Source organism: Biomphalaria glabrata, chromosome 12, assembly GCF_947242115.1.
Source record: "Biomphalaria glabrata chromosome 12, xgBioGlab47.1, whole genome shotgun sequence".
Lineage (NCBI taxonomy): Eukaryota > Metazoa > Mollusca > Gastropoda > Planorbidae > Biomphalaria > Biomphalaria glabrata.
In genome coordinates this window covers 12,121,063-12,147,797 of record NC_074722.1, presented here as the reverse complement: position 1 = coordinate 12,147,797, position 26,735 = coordinate 12,121,063, and the positions used below count along the sequence as shown (strand labels likewise).

The 26,735-nt window shown below is 34.8% G+C and overlaps 2 protein-coding genes across 8 annotated transcripts in view; one reads left to right on the top strand and one right to left on the bottom strand.

Moving 5' to 3' along the window:
- Positions 1-20,442, top strand: part of LOC106056145 (UPF0764 protein C16orf89 homolog) — a 109,089-nt gene extending 88,647 nt beyond the window's left edge. For 5 of the 7 annotated variants that reach the window (XM_056006004.1, XM_056006002.1, XM_056006003.1 and 2 more), the window contains exons 3-9: positions 8,319-8,449; positions 9,205-9,389; positions 11,234-11,345; positions 11,461-11,623; positions 11,808-12,000; positions 17,501-17,550; positions 17,798-20,442. In XM_056006004.1, the coding sequence (XP_055861979.1) occupies positions 8,319-8,449; positions 9,205-9,389; positions 11,234-11,345; positions 11,461-11,623; positions 11,808-12,000; positions 17,501-17,550; positions 17,798-17,886 (923 nt within the window). In that variant the 3' untranslated portion in view covers positions 17,887-20,442. Of the gene's footprint in view, positions 1-8,318; positions 8,450-9,204; positions 9,390-11,233; positions 11,346-11,460; positions 11,624-11,807; positions 12,001-12,453; positions 13,827-17,500; positions 17,551-17,797 lie in introns of those variants that run through there. The other 2 variants (XM_056006008.1, XM_056006006.1) reach the window with 2 other exon arrangements.
- LOC129922031 (uncharacterized) lies at positions 14,154-17,192 on the bottom strand. The gene is made up of 2 exons (XM_056006000.1): positions 16,519-17,192; positions 14,154-15,946 (listed from the first exon to the last, which is right to left on the bottom strand). The coding sequence occupies exons 1-2, from the start codon at positions 16,608-16,610 to the stop codon at positions 14,260-14,262; spliced, it is 1,779 nt and encodes a 592-aa protein (XP_055861975.1). The 5' UTR covers positions 16,611-17,192; the 3' UTR covers positions 14,154-14,259.
- Positions 20,443-26,735: the final 6,293 nt, after the last annotated feature.

The following is a 26,735-nucleotide window of genomic DNA, read 5'->3' as shown; positions in this document are numbered from 1 at the left end:
TGGAAGAAAACCCAGAGATGAATTAGATGTTTTTAAAGAAAATCTAATAGGCAATGAGAATAAATTAAATAATGACAGTGAAACAACAATCACAACAGAATTGAAAGAAATATGGACTCAAGCATATAACAACAATAAGAAATACAAACAAAGTGCTCATGAGAATCTAAATAAGAAAAGACAATTGAAAACACTAGAAGTAGGAAACAATGTATTAATATTAATAAATGACCTGAAAAATAAAATTGGTAAACAATGGAAAGGTCCATTTAAAGTGATAAAACAAATTAGTGATGTGAATTATCAAATTGAAATAAATGGGAAAACTAAAACATATCACATAAATAATTTGAAACTGTATCATGATAGAGAAGATGAATTAATACAAAACATTCAGGAGGAAATAGAAAATACATTTTCAGAAAGAGAAGAATGCTTGATGATAATAACAAATGAAAATCATAATGAAAATGATATTAAGGAAATACCTGTAATAGAAACAAAAGAGAATCAAACTTGGCAAAAGATTAATCTTAATAATTTAACTAAGGAAAAGTCAAAAGATATAACTAAAATAATACAGGAATACAAAGAAATTTTTTCCAGTATACCAGGAAAAACTAATATTATTAAACATGACATTAAAGTAACAGATTCAAAACCTATCAAACTTAAGCCATATAGAATACCGATACATTTACAAGACAAAGTAAAGAAAGAAATAGACAATTTACTAGAATCAGGTATAATTGAGCCATCAACATCTCCTTATGCTTCACCAATTGTGATAGCCAAAAAGAAGAATGGAGATATAAGGTTATGTATTGATTATAGGAAACTTAACAACATCACAGAATTTGACCCATATCCAATGCCAAATATAGAGGATATTTTACATAAATTAAATGGAGCAAAATTTTTTACTAAATTGGATTTAACTAAAGGTTATTGGCAAATACCTTTAACAGAAAATGCAAAACCTTACACAGCATTTGTAACACCATATGGTATTTTTCAATGGAATTATATGAGTTTTGGATTAGTAAATGCACCTGCCACATTTAATAGAATGATGAACATGATAATTGGAAACAAAGAAAATGTTATTTGCTATTTAGATGACATATGTATTTTTAATAATAGTTGGGAGGAACATTTGGTAGATGTAAAAGAAGTATTCAAAATAATAAAAGAAAGTGGACTTACAATTCAAGCAGAAAAAGTAGAAATAGGATTGGAGGAAATAATTTTCTTAGGACATAAAGTAAATAACAACATGATTAGCCCTATTGAAGATAACATAAAGAAAGTACTTAATATTGAAATACCTACAACAAAAAGACAAATTAAAAGTATATTGGGAATAGTAAATTATTACAGAAAGTTTATAAAAAACTTAGCAGAAATAGTGAATCCACTAAATGACTTACTTAAAAAAGGAAAACCTCAAAAAGTAGTTTGTAATGAGGAATGTGTGAAAGCTATTGACAGAATTAAAGATGTTTTTAGTCATGAACTAATATTAAGACTACCTAATAAAGACAAAATATTTTATGTCACAACTGATGCATCTGGTAATGCTATTGGTGGTTGTTTAATGCAGAACTATGATAACTTACATCCTATATTATATGTAAGCAGAAAATTGTCAGAGGCAGAAAAAAAATATAGTGTCATTGAAAGAGAAGCCTTAGCTGTAATATGGGTAATTACTAAGCTAGAGAGCTATTTAATAGGAAGGAAATTCATATTATTAACTGATCATAAACCTATTCAATATATACAGCAAAAGAGCATGAAAAACAGTCGTGTTTATAGATGGTTCTTAGCACTACAGGAATATAAATTTGAAGTGAAAGCTATTAGTGGATCTGTGAATATTGTAGCTGATCTATTGTCTAGAATGACATTGAAGTGAAATAATTTTGTAAATAAACTATGATTATATTGAGTATGTAATATATATTAATATATTGACACCATTTATATGTTATGAAAAAGGGAGATAAGTAAATTTGATGTTAAGCATTTAAAAGTAAGTATGGATATTTTTTTTGTGTGAATCATTTCATATATCATTGACGAAAGTTAGTTCTATGGAAAAGGGTGAGTATAAAAGAAAAATGGACAAAAGCGTATAAAAGGGTGGTAAGAAAAAAAAAAAAATTTATTGAATGTGTAAATAAAGTTTGTAATTGTTTTTTGAAATATTGTATTTTATCAGATTACTGTCAGTGAAGAACAATTGTGACTTGTGAGGTGCCCATAGGATGCCACATTTTCCTCTATGATGAACTGTGTACTAAGGAGGATGATTCTGGAATGTTATGAACTGTTATGAACATTGACATGAATATGAGGAACTGTCAAGATGAAGATGTCAAGATGAAAATGTCAAGATTTTATGTTTGTGGTCTTCCCCTTAAATTGAAAATGCCCTTGTAAGACTTGACAGTAGTGGAAGACTTGACAGTAGTGGAAAAATATTGACATATTTTTTTTTCAAGGGGGGGAGGAATCTGTTAGACACCTTATTTATATAGGTTAGTTATTTTAGTTATTTAGCGACGCACCATAGTAGACGCATATTGAACGGGACTAGTGACGTTTGGGATATGTTGGGTTAGAGACCGGAAAATCAGTTAGCGATAGAACAATCCAGGGTAACGACGTGTTTAGTGACAGAGACTTCTACTGTGGCCTTTTATCAGAATAAATACATGTTGAATAGTTCATCATCGTTCGACTACATCTCTACACTTGTTAAAACAGGTGTTGTATGGTTCTTGTTTGTGTTGTTGGCCAACTACACGTAATACACCCGGACAATTACACCCAAACGATTGCAGAGTAATTGGTTGACTTCAAGACAGCCTGAACTAGCAACATCACATCACTGACGAGTTAATCTATGCATATTTAACCAACTCTATTCACTGAAGAGTTAATCTATGCATATTTAACCAACTCTATTCAATGAAGAGTTAATCTATGCATATTTAACCAACTCTATTCAATGAAGAGTTAATCTATGCATATTTAACCAACTCTATTCAATGAAGAGTTAATCTATGCATATTTAACAAACTCTATTCAATGAAGAGTTCAACTATACATATTAGGTAACTATTCACTGACGAGTTAATCTATGCATATTTAACAAACTCTATTCAATGAAGAGTTCAACTATACATATTAGGTAACTATTCACTGACGAGTTCATCTATGCACATCTAACTAACTCTATTCACTGACAAGTTCATCTGTATTATATAGCGTCCAGTTTAGAATTCACGTCGAGGTCTACATTTCCAGCATATAAATCCTTGATATCGGAACTAATAGAGAAGGGTTCATTGCTACGGAGAATAACGGATTTGAAGGTCGGATTTGATTAGCCATCTTTGTGCACGCACAAACCTTGTTGTTACATGGAGGCATGCACGACAAGCGCAATGCAGGTTAATGGTTGGACGGCTGGGTTAGGTCACGTGATATGCATAGCTCGCAATTGGATTGGTGGAATGGTTTACGACAGTGATTCCCCCAACTTTTGATGTCGCTACGTCAACTCTGAAGAGGGGCTTTTCCTTACGTTGACCCCTTGACAATTTTAGTAGGGTGAATACTCAAACCTCATTCTCCTTCGTTCTTTCTATCTGAGGGTCAGATAAACAGTCCAGTGCTTACCAGATCTGGCAGCCCTCCAGACACTTGTTTGGGGCTCTTGATAAAGAATGCATATTTGAAAGCAGTGGCCAATCTTCTCTATAGGCACTCCACAATGGCATAGTTCCAATCTTTCATCTTCCTGTAACATTTGTCGTTTCTTTCTGTTATGATTGACGTATTTCTCTGCACATTTCTTCTTCGCGATAAAGCTAAATAGATCTTTTTTTTTATTTAGCATATAAATAAAGTCGCTAGTAGTTAATAACTTTATTGCGAACCTATCATGACATTAGGCTGTTTGGTAAGGAGATCAGCTACCTAACTGGGGGAGCTTGGGAGAAATAACGTGCTCAAAATTTTTACCAGATGGATTGAGTTAATAATTAATACAAGCTTGTAATAATACAATCTAGAGTCGATTTAGGTTTTTTACTATCATCCAACTAAGATATTCGTTTGAAACCATAAATGTTCACTAAATTTTGTATATGTAAGGAGAGCTACGGAATAATAATACAGACAAAGGTATTGTACACAGTATATAAAACTGACTTAAGTCAAAGAAAAGAGGCAAAGGCCCAAGGATTCCTAGGATGTAAACAGCTCGACAACTGAAGTCAAAAGCTAAAAAGCTGAGGTATCCTAAGGAAAAAAAAAAGTCTTCTCTACAAACTCAAATAATACTGTGTAATATTTTCTTGCATTTTTAAACCAGTTTCTATTGGTAGCGAAGTAATACACGAAATCTACTGATCTCATTTACACATCTCGAACTTGATTCTTGTTGCGAGTCTAGCTAATAAAAGGGAGAGCAGCAGATGCAATGTTTATCATTGTTATCGCTCATGACACATAGCCCGCAGGAGCAAATCATGATTTGATGTGTCAGATTGTGTTGTAATCTTTAAGAGCTATCTAGTCTACATCTGGTTCAAAATACTCAACGTAACATTAAGGTCAAGTCCAACGTTTAAAAATGTGGACTATAGTTGAATCCAGGGGCGCGGTGGCTGAGTGGTTAAGCGCTTGGCTTCCGAATTTGGGGTCCTGGGTTCAAACCTTGATGAATTTTGAATTTCGGGATTTTCAGGGCACCCCTGACTCCACCTAACTCTAATGGGTATATAACTTTAGTTGTGGAAAGTGAAGGCGGTTGGTCATTGTGCTGGCCACTTGACACCCTGCTCTTTAATCGTTGGCTAAAAGAAACATCATCTGCCCTATAGATCGCAAGGTCCGAAAGGGGAACTTCTTTTTTTTTTTACTTTTTATAGTTGAATCCGGTTAATCGGACAAACTGTTAATCGAACCAGCCGCCTATTCGGACCTGATCCTTAAGTACCGATACAAATCCTACAAATCCTTTTATGCAGCCGAATCCAGTTAATGATGATGTCAATCGGATCAGTCGGACATTAGGATCAAAACGACCCCTTCCCGATGTGACCCGATTAACCGAATATCGTTTCATTGTCTTATTCTCTACACCAGTGATTCCCAAACTTTTTTTCTTAGCGTAACACTTCGCCCATTCTGATTATTTAGCGGAACATTTAACTGATTTATTTTAGAGAGATTAATTCACGTGGTGGCCTACTAGTTAATTATTTCAGTAGTTCGTGGAACACCTATTCAGGCCTCGCGGAAACACTTGGGTTCCGAGGAACACAGTTTGGGAAACACTGCTCTACACATTCTCACAAGACTTATTTTCCTTAATGTCCCCTGCCTTTCATAGTGTTTTAGTTTGACATCTTCTTCATTCAAGATGACTGGCAAATCAATATAAAACAAATGTAGTGTATGTTACTAAAACAACCTGTTGCCGTCTACTTGACTTTGATGAATGAAAGAGTGTGGAGATAGCTGACAGTCGAATGATACTTAGTGTCACTTTCTTCGCAATGGAGCACTAAGAAGGATATACGTACAAAGGTGTCGGAGAGGGGGGGGGGGATGTAGACAAACAAGAAAAACATAAAAAAAATACTTTAAAAAACCCAGCTTATACGAAGTGTAGAAGTATCAATTAGTTTGGATCAGTCGTGTAATTAAATTTGTAATAGATCAAGACCAGCAACAATATATCTGCGATATTACAAATATTTGTTACCAATTGTTTTTGTTTTGTTTATCTCATGGTTTCAGCTTTCTCAATACGCTATGATTCTGTCACTTGTCTGTCACTTGTCTGTCACTTCTCTTTCACTTCTCTTTCATTTCTCTTTCACTTCTCTTTCACTTGTCTGGACTAGTTGGACAAATAGAGAAGGAACGGGATATCTGGATGGTTTTTACCCTAACGGGCTTTTAAAAGCATTTACAAAAAAAAAAAGGTAAACGACCTGAATTTGAACTCGTGGCTCACGCCTCCTCGGGCCGACGTACTAACCACTCCGCTAGTGAAGTACTTATGTCTAGAAAAGATTGTTTAGTTACATATTGTTTATTACAATTTAGAGCGGCGTCCTTGACAAGGGGACTAACTCATCACTTCAGTCAAGTAAAATTTCTTTCCCTCGTTCGAGATACCAAACAAAATAATTAATTACCAAATGGTTAATTAACTAATTGGTTAAATTTTTTTTTATGTATTCTTGCGTTGTCAGGTAAAAGAAATAATTGTGCGAAATTTCAGCCTGATCCGAGGTTGGGTGTGGGAAGAAGAATGTGTACAAACCTTTTACCAGACAGACAGAGTGAGTTGATCTAAGTTTTGTAATAAAGGAATGGTACAGTTGGACAAGAGTATGGACAATGCGTTACTGTGTGGTCATGAGAAAAAGCTTTTCAAAACTTAAGTTTATTGAGAACTATTTGAGTTGGACAATGGGACAGACAAAATCTAGATCTGGCAATTTTGCCTATTGAAAATTAAATCGTAATAGATATTGACTTTGATGAAGTTGTATATATATATATATATATATATATATATATATATGTTTTCAAGATATACGCTTTCAATATTTAATCTTTTAATTATTTTTTCTATTTTAGTTTTTGTAATATACGAACGATTAAATGTTTTTCGTTACAAATCTCATAGTATAATGTCAAACATGGTCCATATGTAACTCTTATAAAATGCAGACATTACTTCAAAAAAGAAGATGATTACGTCCTACGCGTCATGCATTTAGTCTTGCATATTAACCAATGGCTTAAATTCTGCCAAGTCACTGGTTTTCCTGGCTAGCTCAGGCAACCCATTCCATGCTCTAATAGCTCTAATAGGGAAGAAGGAGCATTTGTACAAATTTGTCCTAGCATATGGGACGAGGAACGTGCCTTTATCTTTGTGTCTTTCAGAGTATTTTATTAAATTTTGTTTTTGTATTTGAAGATTATGGTTCAGTGTTTTATGTATAATCGCTACTTTACTTTTGAGTCTTCTGTCCTGAAGGCTTTCTAATCGTGTCCTATCTCCTAACACACATGAGCTAAACCGACCTTAGTGACACCACTGGTCAAGCTCATATGGACAGCACAACCACCAACTGCCTTACTTTCCAAAAAAAAATCTCAAAAGAGTTCGTTTAAAAAAAAGATGATTAGCATCATTAATTATTGGTTAACTTTTCCCTATCACCAGTACAGTAAGAACCCCGTCACTATTTAGTGAAGCTCAACTTAAATATTCTTCTCTAAGCAACCCATAGTCGTAGGCGTTGCACTAGATGGGCGAATTCAGGAGAGCAGACAACGGTAATTGAAACTTAAAATTAGGTTTATTCGTGAACACAGCGATGTAAGAAATTGCATTTACTCTAAAACTTTGTTTTAAGGATTAGCTGAAGAATGTCAGGGGGAAAGAGATAAAGGGAAAAGCATAAAAAAAACGATTTTTTAGGCGTAGATTGAAGTAGAAGAAGCAATTTATATATAGGCTTTTATTTATAGAGAATATCTGTTGAAGATAGAAAAGTCTGTTGAAGATAGAACGATCTGTTGAAGATATTTATATAAGATATGAGAGAAAATGTACGTATATAACCCGTCGTTTCTATAGATAGATAGATACATACATACATATATAGATGGATGGATAGATACATAGATTGATTGATTGATTTCAGGGGCGTACTGAGTGTTTAAATCGTCCTTTCTATACAATCCGGCCCACAAATTGTATGCCACATGATTTGGATAATGTTCCGATAGCTGCATACAGGGAATTGTATAGCCTTATAAGAAGTATAGGCCTTATCTTGTTTGTCTTTTAATCGCTAAGTGTATAGACCCTAAAAGGATGAAGTCTACTAGTAGCGCAGTCTACGGGTGTAGGCTATTACATTGTTTCGCAAAATGTGTTAGATTTTTTTTACAATACCTCTATTCGAGTCAGAACTTTATGGAGGAACCTGGGTGGGTGGAAACTGGGTGGATACACATATCAAAAAGGGCTTTAATGATTGTCTTATAAATATAAATTTTATACTTCAATTATTTTAGGAAAAAAATTACTAGCTCCTTATAAGAGAATATTATAAAACCTTTAACAATTGAATACATTACAAAGAAGAAATAGCTCTATTTATTTGCTTTGACATCGAATGATAGAAATATCTGTTGAATGATTGTGTGTTTGATACTCGTAAAATGGATTGATAGATTACTAAACATTTTACTGCTGTGGTCAACAGGAGCCCTACTCCAAGCCAAGCAAGACTGTGAGTCGGGTAAACTGGACTGTCCGGTGGACCTGGTCTATACCCTCAACAAGTATGTTACTTCTATGGACGACTATGGAAACAAGGCCTTGGCATACATTGAGGTCAGCGATCATTTCACTCAGCTTTTATGTCGTTAGTACAATGTAGTCAGTAACAGATGGACATTTTACTTAACGGTACTCCTGATTCAATAAAAGTTCAAGTTTGAAAGAATGAACAACAGTAAGGCTTATAATCTGAGCTTCCGAACCAAGAAGCCAGTAGTTTGAATCCAAGTGAAGACAGGGATTCTGAACTTTGGGATCTTATGACGCTTATGAATTCCTCCCCTTTGAATGCCATGATTAGGGAAGTCAATGCTTCAGACACTACAGTTTACAATTGTCTAGTATCGATTTAAGCTTTTTATATACATTGAATGATTGAAAAGTCTTTTCTATAATTAAAATCACTGTTCAAAGATAGGAAAGTCTGTTGAAAATAGAAAGTCTGTTGAAGATAGAAAAGTCTGTTGAAAATAGGAAAGTCTGTTGAAAATGGAAAGTCTGTGGAAGATAGAAAAGTCTGTTGAAAATAGGAAAGTCTGTTGAAAATAGAAAGTCTGTTGAAAATAGGAAAGTCTGTTGAAAATAGGAAAGTCTGTTGAATAATTTAAAAGTCTGTTATGTTGAATAATTTAAAAGTCTGTTATTTTGAATTATTAAAAAGTCTGTTGAAGATAGGAAAGTCTGATGAATGATTGAAAAGTCTGTTGATTTGAAACATGAACACTTAAAAAACTGAAAAATATTTCCATTTAGAAAGTTTCAAACTTAATTGATTGGAAACATGTTGACCTTGACATTGCCACTTGCAGGCTGAAGACTCTTCCTACTTTGAACAATTTCTGGACACCATTAATAGTCCATACACATTCGATGTCAAACTGGACAGCCTCGGGGACACTTCAGGCGTGACGCCTGGTACTGATGGTAGTTATGACGAGGTCAGAGGAGATCGATGCCTCTCGCTCATTCTAGGCTCGTACGAGAAAAATGAAGGGTAGGTTTCTTAAAATAGAAAGACGTCATTAGAATGACCTAGGAGTTAAGTCCAAAATATCTTTTATTTCTGGTGGATAGGAGAAGTGTCGTATGGCCAAGTGGTAAAACGCTTGGCTTCCGAACCGAGAGGTCTTTGGTTCGAATCCAGGTGAGACTGGGATTTTAAATTTCGGGATTTTTATGGCGTCTCTGAGTCCACCCAACATTGGTTGGGGAAATGTAAGGACGGTTGGTCTTTGTGCAGGCCACATGACACCCTTGTTAACCATGGGCCATCTGCCATCTAGATCGCAAGATCTAAAAGGAATACCTTTAATAGTTACGAGTAGGGTGTGTCGAATATAAAATAAAGTTTGGTTTATAAATGGAAATATTGAGAAACAAAAAAAGGTGAATGAAAACTGGTGTCAGCTGTTCTTTCACAAATAAACATTTTTGTCCTATCCCAAGCTTTCTGTTGGACGATTGGGGATGACAGCGGTGAGGTTTTGAACTTGATCCTAACATGATGACAGTTTGAAACTCTCGTCAGACATTTGAAGAGCTATTTGACTAGTCTGTACTAATAAATGGTCGAGTACTTGGCGTAGAATACAAAAGGTTTTAGCCAACAGTTGAGATAAGAAATAATTATTATAAGGTTAATATCAATCATCCTAAGGTACCGGTAGTACAAATCTTTTTAAGGCTAGTGTATCATTCAGAGATTAGTTTTTATCAATCTAAGATTATTTTTTATCATTCTAAGGTTGGAACTAGTAGTGTAGCGATTATTTTAAGGTCTTTTGAGAATAATGTTTTCATTTATTTATAAATGTTTGATTTAGTGTTCAATATTCTCCATGGTTAGAACCACGTTGAGTATCTATTTATATAAGTCTCTTCGTAGCCCAAACATGCGGGACACTACGACTACACCACGTAACTTTCATGGTGACAGAGAGCGATGCTCAGAAAAAAAAAAAGGGAGGCGTATGCTACGCCGCGGGTCGGCTCGTCTTATTTATTTTGTTTTACAGTTTTGAATATAACTGTTTGGTGATGTGGTTTTATTTATAAAGTCCTATTATCTACCAGAGAAGCATAGAAAAAGAAGTGAAAAAAAAAAGAATCTGAAGAAATGTAGGGGTGATAAAATGTTACTGAAAGAAAAACATTAAAAAATGTAAGCGGAAGATCGGGAGGGATGAAAGTCTGGACAATGTCACGGACGCTATATGGACAATTCACTGTTGCCATCCAAATACTACAAATGACGTAGTGATCACACGCGAGAGAGCTTAAAGAATGTGATTCAGTGTTTAAAAAGTGTATACAAATTAGAGTTTATAAACACTTTCTAGATTCTGTAGACCGGATACACCAAAAAGTTATCCGCCATTAATGAAATTGTATAATAAGAAAAGAACAAAATAATTAGCTGGAGAGGAAAGTCTGTGATCACAAGACATGCTTCATAAGTCTGTACATTCAGGTTTGCGGTAGATATAAAATGGCTGTCTGTTCTTATGCTCTATAGACTGTCGTCTAGATGAGAGCGGGTTCGAACCCTGCCCGTCGCCATTTCTGGCTGTTTTGTGGGAGGTTTGGGCTAAGATGTAATAATCTTCAATTATGAAAAATCATCCGAAACATGTAAAAAGTAAATAAACAAACGCCTTTGTGCTTTCTACAAAAACAAAAGTATTCCAATATTTGAGACAAAACAGTTGCAAAAACCCAAACCAAAAAATAATACTAAATAGATTTTTAAATATTTTTTTTATTTCGATAAAAATAAATTATCTACGAGTAGATCTAAATGCAAGGCCTAAAAATGATCAATTGGACTGTTAATTTCAGCAAATATCCGAAGTGTTCCGTTGATCAGGAGTGTTGGACCATGATGACCAAAGGAAACACAATGGCCTACGTCATCACTCATCAGCTTCTGTACTTCGTCATGGTTGAAAAGGTTTGACTACTAGTTTGTCTACTTAAATAACTCATTCAGCTAGGCGAGTTGATTGATTCATTTAATGTGATTCCAAACCTGCCACCTTGTAACACTTCCTGTTTTGTTGTTCCAGTCAGGATGCGTGGCACCGATTGAGGAGCTCGTCTACAAATACAACAAGACATCTCTACGAGACTTTGAGAAGCGGCTCTGTAAGAGCATCTACGTAGAAGCTCAACAGGAAGAAGTAGGTAACTCTGTCAAAGAGTTGAAGCAAGACCTCTTCCTTGAACAGTGTAAGTAGCCAGATATAGAGTGTGGAGTCTTCAGCCCTCTTAATATCTAAGCATAATATATAGAATCTATATGGATCATAGTCTGTTCAATTCAATAGCTACAATAACAAACAATTTCACAAAAGTCAACCTCGGCTATCATTTAGTCTGAAATCTTATTTTATTGTACCTTCTAATGTTTCAGTACTTCTGTGCAGTCTGGTCGGGTTCCAAGAGTTTTTCCAAGAGAAGTGGATCCGGCTGGTGTTGAGCTGGCAAAAACCTCGAGGCTGCTACGGTATGCCCGCCTCTTTGATGAAGGTGGAGGCCGAGCTGACTAGAGTACAGGAAGACGAGAAGCACCTGCTCCAACTGTTGACGGAAGAGGCCGAGAAAATGTTAGTTGAATTGTTTGTATGGATAATCATAATTTAGGTCAAGGTCAGGGAGTCTTTTTTTTTTTTGTCACTGGAGAAGACTTCACTAATATTTCCAGAGCCGCTTTTAGGAGGTCCCATACCAAAAAGATGTCTATGTAAATTGAGAATGATCGGTTGTGCTTGCTTCAAAATATCGCCCAAGGCTCTGAGATAATTTGTTAAGGTACTACGCTTCCTCATCACTGCTGGTGCTGTGTCAGTGGATAGGGAAGAAAAGGTTAGCGTTGGGTTGGCTACACTACCTCATAAACACTTGACGGATGAATAATTCTTACTCTTTTTAGGAACATAAAGTTATTGCTTCTTTACTTTTAGTCAATGAAATAAGATAACATTTCATTTAATAAGCTGCTCAAGATTAGCTAATATAAGATAAGAGCTTCATAAAGACATAAATCTAGTGTGGTGAAGAGATTCAAATCCTGTTAAGCAGGATATATAGGCTATCATAAAATGTAGTTGATGTAAAACCTTCCATTAACTCTTTCTCTCCGTAATTATTTACCACATTCTTGGGGAATCAACGCTGGAATCGTCAGTTAGGAGATAAAGAGTTAAATAGCTGCAATGAATTGAACCACGTTTGGAATCATTTAACGACATAATGATATATCCACTTCCTGCAACGCCCTCTCTCAAACAAACTAATGCTTCATCTGCGTTGTATAGGAGGTCATATTCTGCAGAGTTCCTGATTGTAAAAGTAATAATAAAGATACTGTAACTTCTTCAACTTGTCGCGTCTGTTCTGTTTAGTAGTTTTCTATGAAATGTTGCTGATTTAAATTTAAAAAAGAGATTATGTGATCAGAACAGCATTTCTAATTAGGATTAATAAAGCAGTCTTAATCTTTTTTCTTAGTCTTCTTTGTGTCTTAATCTTCTTTATGTCTTAGTCTTTATTCTGTCTTGGGCTTCTTTCTGTCTTAGTCTTCTTTGTGTCTTAGTCTTAGCCAGAACTGAACATTTTCTTCAAAACAAATATTTTTATCTCACATCAGCTCACTCCATCTGTCTGGACAAAATCTTTTACACCTTATGTCTCCCACTTGTCATTCTCGGATCAAGTTAAAACTTTGCACAGTTATTCGTTGTCGATGACAACACATGAATCAATCAAAAAATTATCAAATAGTCGAAGTAAGTTAATTTTGTTTTAGGCGTTTATGCAAAGAGGAATGAATTAGGTTGTTCGATAAAAATATCCAACTAACAATGGACTTCAAGTTCAAAAGGTTTGTTGAATAATAGCCCATTCGTTAAATATGTTGGCCGCCCATTTTGGAGGCCCGAGTTTGAATTCCGTCTAGAGCAGACCTTTTTTTAAAAATAGCTTTTAAACATGAAGCACGAAACTTTCTTCCAGATGATTGATTATATGTTTGATTCAAAAGTGACTAATGTAATTTCACACAGTATAAGAGAGGTTCTCAAAAAGAATTTTTTGAAAAGCTTATATCTACTTTGTTTTTGTCTGATACAACTTTTAAACACATTATTTCTCCCATTCCCCAGTTGTAGGATCATGTTGAACATGTGCACAATTAGTTCTTGTCGAATCGACAGTCATAAACTTTAAGGGGGATGCACAATGAAATTTCAATTTTTGTAATTTACAGATAAATAGAAAAGCTTTATGCATGACTTGATAGAACATATAGAGACATGAGTAACCATACACATTTTATGAGTGTAGCCTTTTGGGTTGCTATGGAAATGGCGGCCATCTTGAAAATAAACAATGTTTACAAAATTCTTAAAATATTCTAAAGTACTCAAAATTTTTTTAATTTTTTGATTGCACCTGATAGATATTTGAATCCCATAGGTAACTGGCTAATTTTGTTTTGAAAATTATTACTGGTTTAATTTTTATGAATTTTTAAAATTTTTATTTTTTTCCGACCCCATTTTTCATCTGAGGTCACATCATTATTTTTATTTTTTTATGAAATTTATTATACATATTGAAAATTTTTGCAGCCTATTACCTATGATATACTATCAATAAACTACATGTGAAAAATTATTAGTCTAACTTATACAGAACTAAAGATTTTGAGATTCTTGTGGACAACATGCACCTAAAAATACATTTTGAGAAAAACGCATTTAAAGTTTTTAAAATGATATAAAATATTTATTGTAACCATAAAAATGAAAAAAAAGGGAATATTTACATAAAACAACATAATAGATAATAAAAAAAACAAAAAACTATTCATTAAAATGGCCTGATTGATAGGTTGGACCTTCTAGAACCTCTGCCCGGTGCTCATGCTCAATTCTTCGTTTTTTCAAGTTTTTTCTCCTGGACACTAATGCGATTGATTTTCTTTTTCTAACAAGCTGTAGTTTGACATTTTGCTTTTTCTCACTAGAAGAAATGTTCTTTAGTGTCCAGGGAATGCCTAATATGTCAAAAACTGATCTGATGCCAACAGGTCCATTATTGAAGGCTAAAACAGCAAGGTATGTCGCAGCCCTTACCGTTTTTAATGTTGCGAATTCTGTTTTGGGGCATCTTTGCCAAATGAGGGAATGAAAAGATTCATTGGCGTTTTGTGTTCCCATTCTAGAACATCTTTTTAACAGATCTGTGTCTGTTAGTCTTTTCATTATAGGAAATAACAGTTTACCTATTTCTGATGTGATGGTCTGGTTGTGTTTTTTATATGGCTGTTTTAGTGCCTCTGATCTCTTAAAGTGACACCAAGATGTAGCGCCATCAGGACACAACCTGTGGTTATGATCTAGGTCTGAGCTCATCATATGAAAAAATGAGCCCATAACAGCCAGCTTCATTTTTTGAATGTCGGGAGCATTTTGGCGCAGAGCTTTGGAATAGTAATTTGTAATTTTTTCAATTTTTGGCTTTGTAAGCCTATAATTTAGTTCTTTTTTGTTAGACATTTTTAAATTGTTCAAAGCATTAAACATTCTTTTTGAGATGTGGTTAATGCAGTCCTCTTTTAAGATTTCTACATCATATCCTGAGTTGGTAATGGCAGATGAATGCGATTTACTATCGCCATCACACAGCATCGTGCCATAAACAAGTTTTCTGGATGCCACAGAGCGCGAAAAGATTTTGGATGCTGCTGCGGCCTCCATTGCATTTGCTGAGCCACTGAAGTTTTTTTGACACATATGCTTAGAGGCATCAAAGTTTAGTTCTGCAGAGTTTGAATCACAAACATGGCAATAATTTGATAGGACTTCGGTGTCGATGACGAGTCCAGTATCAAAATCAATAACTGTGCCAATTCCTGAATGAGATGAGTGGCCCCTTTTATGCCAAGTCCCATCGAAAGAAACTGTAATAACAGGACAGCCTGTTAAACTTATTCTTTCATCTGTAGTTAGAGGTTGTGAAATGTTTCTTCCATGCACAACAGCAGATGCCCTAATCATACATTCTTCACCAGCTTCAATTATAGCGGTATTGACTATGTTAGCTAGATTGTTATAAGTATTTCTGTGCATGCAGGGCATACTCATAAGTCCACAAAACCTATCAAATTTAGAATGCGAGATTCCAGATTCTTTTAATGCAGCGACAGCGCGGACATTAATATCCAGATGAACATCATTACTTTTTTTTGAGGTCCAGTCGGACCACAAATATGTTTCACAATTTAGGCATTTGATTTTAATCAAATGAGCCATGCCTTTTGATTGTGTGATGCACATAGTTAATTTGTTGTCAAAGCAATGTGGACAGCACAACAAGGAGACCATTGTGGTCAATTGCATTGAATTCATCATGACGTATATGAAATCTTCAGGCAGCCTCTTATTGGTGTTATCAGCGTTAGTAACTGCAGTTAGGGATATTTTTCGCTCAGCTGCACTTGCAGGCTGTGTTGTTGCTGCTTCAGATCCAGCTGTATCCAAAACAGAGCTGCAAACAAATAAAAAATAAATTAGAGGGTCTTTAAAAAAAAATTCAATAGTATGAAAGTATACGTCACATCTATCACAACATGAAGATTATTTTAAATTTTATAATGCATTTTAGAAATCATATATTGTATTAATCATAAAAAGTAAAGAATGTATAGAGACATGTTACATGTAATATAGATCTATATATGACAATATGTACTAGATCTAAAAAAAAACAACTAAGACCAAGACTTGAGTTGAAGTTGAAGTCCTACAATACTGTTCAATACATCATCATACACGATAATCAGATAATCTAATCTCTAGAGATTATCTAGTTCTAATGTGATCTATGCTCCTAATATAGACTAGATCTATAAAAGGATAGATCTCTATGTTTGCAATCATTTTCATGATATTTATTTAATGTCTATAGAATCTAGATTCTAGATCTAGATCTAGATGTGATTCATTGGATAAACACGTTGTCGAACTCAAAGAGCCAAGGTTTCATAGTCATTATTTTATGTGTCAGCACACGCTTGTCTAGTAAATTAAAAAAAAAGCAAACTCTAGATCTAGACTTACCTTTGTAATTGTGCATTTGTCTTTGAAGCATGTCGTCCTCTGGGCTTACAGTAACGTTTTTTCTTTCCAAACATATAACCTTTTGTTGGCATTTCTGAGTTTCAATAATGAATCGATTGTTGATGTGATGGAAGTTTACAGAAGAAGGACCGGTTCACGTCATGTGCGCATGCGTGCATACTTTGTAGTTACGGAAGCTTTTTCAGTGCGCATGCGTGTAATTACAGTAACTATAGAAGCTTTGATGGTGCGCATGCGTAAATATGGCTTTGTGGGTGTGTATATGAGGATATAGGGGAAAAAAAGAGGTAGTGACGTATTTTGAAAGTTCATTGCAGTACTATTTATTTATAGAATGAGAAACCATGCACATAATCGGAACTAGAAAAGTAGACCTTTGTATCGATACCATCTGTTAGGGATGAGAGCGTACATTAGCTTATCAACTATAGCTTACAAAATGTTGATTTTTCACCAAAACATCAAAATTTTGCTTATATATCTACATTTAAAATACAAAATTGATGTATAAAACGTATTTTTTTTAGTATTCTGATAGGGAATTCGTATTCTAGACATTTTAAACTATTAAAATCAATTAATTTTAAAATATCGATATTTTTGACCTAAATCTATGTTTTCTCACTGTGCATCCCCCTTAACAAAAAGTTACTTAAATAGTGGTAATTAATAAAAAATTTTCGGTAACGAAAAATATAAATAATTCTTACAATATTGAGAAATGTGACTGTAAATGTGGATTTATTCCCCTTTAGAAGTTTTTCTTATATTTTACTTGTTTTTATTTAGGCTTTAAAAAAATTACCGTAATGTTTGTAATAATGAATATGAAGTAGATCTATTTAAAAAGACAGGTGTTATATAACTTGTATTAAGCTCTTCGTGTTGTATCTGTGAGAATGTTAGATACATATGTTATTGTTAGACATACTAAATTTATTCGGTTTCTTTCTAACTGCAGAGATTCAAATCCTCACGGACGTAAACTTCTCAGAGAAAAAATAATGACAAGTTAGCGGTTTTGCTTCTTGATGTTGTTGTTGTTGTTTTGTTGTATTATTTTTTTACTAATTATAGACCTAGAATTTAGATTTAACAGTATAAATTGACTAGCTTTAAATTGATTACAGCTATCTGTTATTCAGCGCAGTTGGGGGGGGGGGGTGTTAGTTAACGCAAGGGACATTATGCATTGTGTCTCACTTTTCTTTGCATTATTTCCCTTTAGTTTTAAAGTCTAATTTTTTTTTCCCTGCAGGTGACTGTCTCTCTCATAAAACGGGCCTTGCTTTTGGAAATCTGGGATTGCAGTTACGTTACCTGATCAATGCTTTGTTTACTTCCTAACGCACTCGTGTGCACTGCTGTATTCACAATGACTAGATATTCAATGTCTTACCTGTTATATGTACATTCTGGGCTTGGCTGGCAGTCTCTGCTGGGGTGTGGATGTAACATAACAAAGGGACAGCCATTCATTCATGTGTGTTGGGGACTTTCTTAAATTATTATCTTTTTGAAGGATTTATTGTTCAAGCTATACTACCCATTGTTTAAAGTGTATTCATTCTTTACATTTTAGCATACGATTTTACTGGGTTTATTTTTAATGTTGTAGATTTGATTGTACAAGAATTTAATGATTCAATGTATTCAAATTTAGACCACTAACTACCGTGGTCACTATTAGTTGAGCTATGCCATTAAATACGTGTAAGTAAAGAATATCATTGAGAACTAAATATATAGAAAGCGAGAGCCACGCCTTGCACACTCTAGAAGTTATTAAGTCTAGCTCCGGCTGTGCAGACAATGGATATGACTTTGATGAAGCGAAAATAAGGTAGATCATAAAAGTTTGTATAGTTCATGATTTGGAATGTTGACATTAGTTATTCAGTCAGGCCATCTTGACATCTTAGCTAACATTGCGAGCATTGCTAAACAGAGTTCGATTGTCCATAAATGCAAGCTTCATGATAATGATAATAGATCCATTGGAAACGTTCATACATAGAGGCAAATCTATAAATAGCAAGCGTTTTGGTATATCCGGTGTACAGAATAAAGGAAATTTAATGTTGATAAGCTAGGTGTTTTTTGTTAAGTTAGATTTTTTTTAGCCCTTTTTAACACTGCAGAATCAAAGTTTGTAAGTTCTTCAGTTGGTAGCTTTTATTTAATTTGGAAGATTAAAATTCACTTTAGCGTCCTTGAAATTGTTTAGTTTATATGATAAAAATGTAAAATATTAACAATCAATCCGCCTCACAAAAAGACTAGTCCATAGTTATATATATATCTGTGGCATTTTACGTCTCGAGAGACGATCTTTTCCCTTTGCAACTTCTAGTGTGACTAAAGAGACCAATCCTTGATACACAGCTGCTGTCGAAGGTTGGGCATATGTCGTCACCAGGCGCCGTTGCATTTTCACCCTTCTTTCTGCTTCTGTTGTGGGTGGCATCTGCTATCCGATACCCTTCCTTTATGCTCTCTCTCCATGTGGATCTATCCAGTGTCACTTTTTCCCAGCTGCTAATGTCGATTATGAAGAGCTTCATGTCGCGTTTGTATACATCTGTATGCTCTCCTGCCATCTATTAGATCGCCATACAGAATGTCTTGTGGAAGTCGACCTACTGGCATTCTATATATATATATATATATATATAATTTATTTATTTATTTATTTAAAATTGTGTTTGTCTTCATCTTAGTTTGCAATACATTAACTTGTAGGCCTACAAACTCGTAAATATTAGTAGGCCTGGTGTAATGGCAATTTGTTAACATTTAAAACATTATAAGGTGGCTTGAAGACCTGGATGTGATAAGGTTGTTGTTTTTTTATGTGATACAGCGATTTATCAAAATTAAAGATTCCCTTATATTATTGGACCAAACAATAAGGCGGACTTGTGATATATCAAAATTAAAGATTCTCTTATATTATTGCATAGACAATAAGGCGGCCTATAAGACTTTGCTGTGATAAGGCGACCTGGAATGTTTTCGATAAATGTAGATCAAGATTATAAGTGATTTTATTATTTTCATGTTCGACTGTTGATAGGCCTATATGTATTATACAAATTATGTAAATATATATATATAAACTAAATTATTGTATGAATCTTTGAGTTCTTTATTTAAAGCGGCCTCTTATGGAAAAGTCGCTATTTATTTTGTGGTGTCTGTCTGTCCCTCTGTCCGTCATGTTTATATCTTAAAAACTAAATGGTTATTGATATTCGATTACACCATCGCCTGCATTGTGAACAGAATAGGCTAAACTGCTACTTTTGGTCTTTTAAAAACTAATGCCTATCTGTTTTAATTTTTACCTATATGCAAATTATTTTATACTAATGTAACTGTATTGTTAATTTTCAGCATAGTGTTATGTGTATATATTATGTCACATCCTTTCAAGTAGTTTTTACAAAAACATCCACAACAAATATTGATGTAATATAAACATATTAGAACATCCTTCATTTTAAAGTTATATTCAACAAATCTCTTATCACAGATGTCATTAAACTTGTCATATATAATATAATATAACATAATATATAGATAGATAGATAGATAGACAGATAGATAGATAGATAGATAGATAGATAGATAGATAGATAGATAGATAGATAGATAGATAGATAGATAGATAGATAGATAGATAGATAGATAGATAGATAGATAGATAGATAGAACTGTGCGTGATTAGTGTCACGGGTTCCGGCTGTGCTTGTTTGACGAGTGTGATTCTGGAAAACACCGTTCTATCGCTCGCTGCCATATCTCTCACTATTTCAAGGCTTATCACACATTAGCTTTGTGCATTATCTATATTGAACAAAATTAATCACAACTCAATAATAAACTAATTAGTTAATTTTTTTTTACTGATTTATGTGTTGTTATTGACATTGAATAATTGTCCAAAGTTTGAGCTTGATCCGAGAATGGCAAGTGGGAGAGCTCATGTGTACAAGATTTTGACCAGACAGACAGACGACAGACAGACGGAGCTAGCTTGGTAAGAACAAGAAAAATATTTTAAAAAAAAAAGACAATAAAGCTTACATTGAGTGTAGGCCTAATTGTTTCAATTACTTTAGATCAGTTATCTGATTAAATTTGTTAGTAGATCTAGACCAATGAATTATTTAGTTATTATGTAGTTTAGACTTGGAGGAAGAAATGGTGGACCCAGAGATAAAACTATAAAGTGAAGACTGTGTGAGGTTTTTTTTTTGCGTTTATCTGTCTCTCATTCATTCATGTGTAATTAAATATACGCATGATAAATAAATAAGGCGGTATTTTTTTGTAAAAGTTTCTCCTGTCGATTTTCAGTGAAATCTGGCAGTATTCATTTATATAATAAGCTAATATATTGTTTATTATGCAAGCAAATATGGTTCTTTAGACAAGTGTGCTAATATCGAGTCCAATGAAAAATACAGGTTGTGGAACTTTCGCGTTGCAAACATTACAGTGTTGGAAACAGCCCCACTGTTTTACATTTCAATGTTTTGTGCGAAAATAAATCTTCCGTCAGTTAAGTTTCAATATTTTGTACGAAATCAAACCAAGCTCCAGAAATCTTATCTTATATAATACAGACGTTACTTCAAAAAAGAAGATGATGAAATCAAACTATACTCTAGGAAAGCCTCGCACAAGTATCCCAGCTCGTAACTGCTTCCTTCAGGACGGGTCCACATCATTGCAGTGTGGTGGGCATAACCTTTCAAGTGGTGGGCATTCACAAGCTACATACATTATAACTTTAAAAAATATGCGCTATATAAAAACAATGAATAAAAATGTTTTACAATAATTTTTAAAAACTTATTTTATAAATCTGATGAGGGAGGATCTTAGCAGGGGCGGACTGCCTATTTGGGCAAAGGGCTGCTACCCAATTGGGCCGGTTGGTCACCGAAAGGGTCGCATGAATACCAGTAATTTTTAAAATTTGAAAATATTTTCTTTAAAAGCAAAACTCTGAGAGTCGTGATAAAAAAATATCTTTTACATTAATACAAATCTAAATAGCATTGTCCTAAATATCCTTTATCCGAATATAGTGCTTCTAGTAGAAACTTAAGGCCGTTATTTCTTATAGAAATATGGAGTTCACTTTAGGGTGAATATATTCAGATGAACCTATAAAGGGACCAACAACAACGTTCCAAGTCCTAGAGATGACATGCCCAGTCACATACGAATTCTGATTGGTTTGTTGGAGTTGTCACATGATCTCGAGTTAGCCGCGCTACGAAGTCCTTCGTAAATCATAATTAAGGCTATTATCGTGAACAGTGTAGAAATGTGATTGGAAACAAAATGCAAAAGAATCGAAAACGATGGAGCAGAAAATAAGTCAGATAAAAAAGCAACTATTGCTGGAATCCTGTGCAAAAAAAAATGTAGTAAAATTATTAATTTCTCGCAAGCACCAAACTTGTCATGACATCATTTACCAATGAACAGGCTCAACGTCATAAGAAACATAAATGCCAAGACGACAAAGACTTAGTCAAAATACAAAGGAGGCTTAGCTAAGATATGAAACAATCTTGACAGCATTTGTTTTATTAAACGTAAGGATATTAAATTACCTTCAAACAAGTGGACTTAATGTTCTGTTGTGGGAGTAGCTAGCTCTGAGATACAGTCATGGGCGCCCGCAAAGGGGTGCACTTGCACCCCCCTGGACTCTGAGTAGCCTAATTCTAGTCACTTTTTTGCACCATCAAATCAATTATAATCTAAGTAGCAACTGAATAAGTTTTTTACGTCTCGCGGAGTTGCGATTAGTGTTAGCGCTCGATAAAATACAATAGCAGGTTAAACACGTCCACCAGTTTGTGAGAGAAGAGATAAAAAAAAATTCTCCCTATACCACCCGAGTCAAAACGTTAATTTGTATCGAAGGAGCACTGGCAGCAGAAAGAAATCAAAATATACAAGCAGCAGCAGCATGAATTAACTGCCTTTTTTTGGCATTTCGTTAATAAAATACAGATATCTCAGGCACTGAACCAGGGGTTCTCAAAATGTGGATCGCGACCCTTTTGGTGGTCGAATGACGATTTGTCAGGAGTCGACTAAGACCATCGGAAATTTGGGGTTTTATCTATCATCTGTATTTTTTTTTTTTTGTAACAAGCATAATTGGTACCATAGTTGGTATACATTTTCATTTGATATAACACAAACAAAGGGACATTACCCACACTAATTTTATATTTAAAAAATAATGAAACGATCGTCAAACAGAAATGAAACATACAATGAGGGTGACCTATTTAAGAAGGCGGACATTTAGCTTGAGGATAAAGATTTGAAGTTAAAGGTAGACATGTCTTTTTCCTCTGATAGTTACAACTTTATACTGAGTTTGTTGCCTTCAACTTGTTCTGCTATTTTACACTGATGTGACGTGCTTGTCGAGAGGCTAGGGTCTAAAAAGTTTTGACGAAGCTTTTTTTTTTTATTAGAAGGAAAAAACACAGAAAATAGCCGACCTGGTAGACATCTTGTCATCTTGAATAGTTCATTGTTACAATCCAAGGATTCAAATCAATTACATTGTGCCTCGATTCGTCTGAAAAGATCCGTTCGTCCAAATGAAATTCCAAAGTTGGCAAACAAAATTGGATGAAAATACAATTTATTTCTTGCCAACTTTATCTGCTTTCTATGAGGAAAAAAGGGCGTTGAATTTGACAGACTGACTAGAAGTCAAAGTTGAAGATGTTCCGGAGACAGAAAGAGTTTATTGAGCTTATCAAAAACGATGCAGCTAAAAATGATTGCTATTAAATGTCAGTTACACAATTCTGGATCACGTGTTTGCAGTTATAGCCCATTTTGAGATTGTGTTGCGCCTTTATCGTCCATTTCTAACAGTAGGCTTATATCTTTGCGGAGCAGGGTTTTCTATCCTGTTAGTTATCAAGTCTAAACAAAGTTGACGTATTTACACATTTGTAGCCATATAATTGACCTTATTTAATATCAGCTTTCATGTTTCTCCCTACTTTTCACATTGTCACACAACTATGCACACTCACGCAGGAAGATGGTGAATACGCAATAGAAAAATTTATAAATGCACGTCATAAAGATAAAGTTTTTGTTAGCAATTTAATAATTTAAAAAAAAATATCGAACACTCATTACAATTACATAAAGCTTTTTCTGTGTTAAATTTCTACCAATGAAAAAAAACATCATAAATCAGATATAGACATTACGATTTAGATTTTTTTTAACATTGCAAATTTCCATTTAACTAGGCCTATGAACGAAAAAACAAAATACGGTTAGGGGTCGCTGTCTAGTGGGGAATCGTTTTAAGGGCTCGCGGCAACAAGAAGGTTGAGAACCGCTGCACTGAACAGATGAATGAGCGTTGGATTTGTTGATGGCGAATGTACTCGATGACAACGTGTTTTGTCATTGTAGGCCTACTTCAGAGAGACCTGTGTCTTACTTCATTGTCAGCGAATACCTTAAGTTGGCCTACATTTTTCACATGGACAAACTACTCGTCCAAAACTACGATGGCTGCCCCGTGATGGGTAGCATTTAATAACTGAGTTCAGGCAAGGATTCGTGAAAAATATCCAAAAGCAGACATAGTTCGTTGGGTGTTATTTTTGACCTAAATTCCATTTTAGATATACGTAATGCTGTTAATGTGATCCAGGAGATCATCTATTTCTTCCATAACAGTCTCAAGAGAGAGCGTTGATGCTAAATTTACCTTTTTGTGTGAGACACAATGGACTGAGAAATAATAATTCCTTCGCGCTTTAAGTCACAACTTTGAGAAGATCTTTTACTGGCGTATTTTAAAATAACGGCTGTAATTGAAACCTGCTTCTCATATGTTTCTTTTAATTGTCAATTATTCATCTTTTCATGAATCAGTTTCCGTGATGTTGCAATCTGTCCATCTTAGCATAAGTGGCCGCTTAACAGCAAATCAGCAGTCACATTAATGACATAAATACCAACTTGGCCATGTTGAGGAACACTTCAAGGATGTCATTTTGAGGAAGGCGAGACTGCTGGCAGGCCAACGGGGTATTGAGTTGGTGCTACCGAGAATTTGTAGTCGACAGACACACCGAGAAAAACATATGTTTGGATTTCGGGAGTCATTACAGAACACTACTTTACATTACGCAACTTTGTTCGTTAATTTCTTCATTAACTTTTCGCTTTTCAAGCAATAATAATGTTCAGTTCAACTTGTTTTGTCTACATCCTAAAATAATGCAAGAGTTGCAACATTATGAAGAATATCAGCACTGCAGATAAGCATTCATCGCCGGCTTGTCCATCGCGACGAGAAGCAATTCAGTAGTAAAGTTATTGACAGTTTTGGCAGCGTTTGCATTTTTTTTATTAACGGTTGGGATGCACGGACCGCATCTATAATATATATATATATATATATTAGCATACACATGCATTGAGTTTAAAACCCCTCCTGATGGTTTTGAGTTTAAATACCCCCATACAGAGAGTTTTAAGGTTGAAACTCTCTCTGTTCAACATTCTAAAGCAAACTACAGTCACCAAAGTGTATGATCGTAGCTAAAGGGTTTTGAATTTTAAAAAACAAAAAATCCACAGATTTTTTAGTTTAACCCCCCCCCCCCCAAAAAAAAAATGATTTTGACGATAAAACTTTCCTTTTCGATATAAAATCTAAAGCAAACTACAGTCACCTAATTCCAAGAGCGTAGCCAAGAGAGGTTACAAATTTCTACCAGTTTCTGGGCTCCATTAATAAAGTGCAGTGAACGGTCATCTGCAGAAATTGAAAAAGACTAAAAGTAGCTCAACAAAGATGGCTAAAACGGATTTTAGGAGTCAGTTATAGAGTACGGGTCTCAATCAAGGAAATCCTATGCCGAACTGGGAGTCGACCCTTAGTGACAGAGCGTCGCATGAGGTTTGCGGGACATGTTCTCCGACAAAATGAATTACGCATAGTAAGAGTTGCGATGACATGGAGGCCATTACGAGGAAAGCGCAAACAGGGACATCCTTGTACAACTTGGCGGCACACTTTCATGGAGGTCCTCAGAGCAGGTGGTAAGAGGCTTCAGACATTGCCAGTGACAGATTTTTGTGGAAGCAGCTCGCCGCCCAATGCACCGAACGACGGGAAGGATGTAAGTCAGTAAGAATAAAACATTAGGCTTTTGAAATAAAACATAAGGTTTTTGAAATAAAACATTAGGTTTTTGAAATAAAACATTAGGTTTTTGAAATAGCACATAAGGTTTTTGAAATAAAACATAACGTTTTTGAAATAAAACATTATGTATTTGAAATAAAACATAACGTTTTTGAAATAGCACATAAGGTTTTTGAAATAAAACATAACGTTTTTGAATTAAAACATTAGGTTTTTGAAATAAAACATAAGGTTTTTGAAATAGCACATAAGCTTTTTGAAATAAAACTTTTAAAAGCAGGATAATGCACTGTAGATACATCAGAATATGCATTTTGTTGGCTTTCAATACCGGAAATAGGGCTTGGCGGCGGGACTCCGCCACGCGCTAGGGCAGCTCACAGTGTTTCCCAAGACCCCCTTGCGGGGGGGGGGGAGAGAAAAAATCCCCCAGACCCCCCCCCCCCCGGAAAAATACTGGCTACATCCGTGGAAAGTTCCTAGGTATCACCTTATTAGTCTAAAAAGACCGCAAACGAATAGATTAGAAACGGAATCACAACGGCTATGGGGCCACACAATGACCTGGAAACAATTATAAAAAAAAAAAACACAAAATGAAACTTTATGGCTATATCGCAGGGACTTTCCTTCAGGGAACAGCACCAGGAAAAGAAGAAGAAGAAGGACAAACGGAGAAGGCGATGGATGGGAAGACAGCATAAAAGAATTGACGAGGCCTGTCATTGAAAGAGTTTCTACAAAACAAAAGACACAAAATAATGGAGAAAGACGGTTGACAGATCATGTGTGGTACCCCAACGGCTCATCAGACTAAAAACTAGGGGATGGGTGAAAGGGAAGGGGAATACTTTGTTGATATTTTAATAAGCTCTTCAATATGGGCATTACGTCCATTGACGATTTCCGGACGACCATGTTAATTATTAATGGAGTTGTTTTGAAAGCTATCACCGTAATT

What these genes read in the sequence shown, in the direction of transcription:
- LOC129922031 (XM_056006000.1), bottom strand. Translation starts at nt 16,610, where the DNA reads ATGCCAACAAAAGGTTATATGTTTGGAAAGAAAAAACGTTACTGTAAG. An exon ending in ACAAATGCACAATTACAAAG is followed by an intron (nt 15,947 to 16,518) that starts GTAAGTCTAGAT and finishes ATTTGTTTGCAG; the next exon opens with CTCTGTTTTGGATACAGCTG.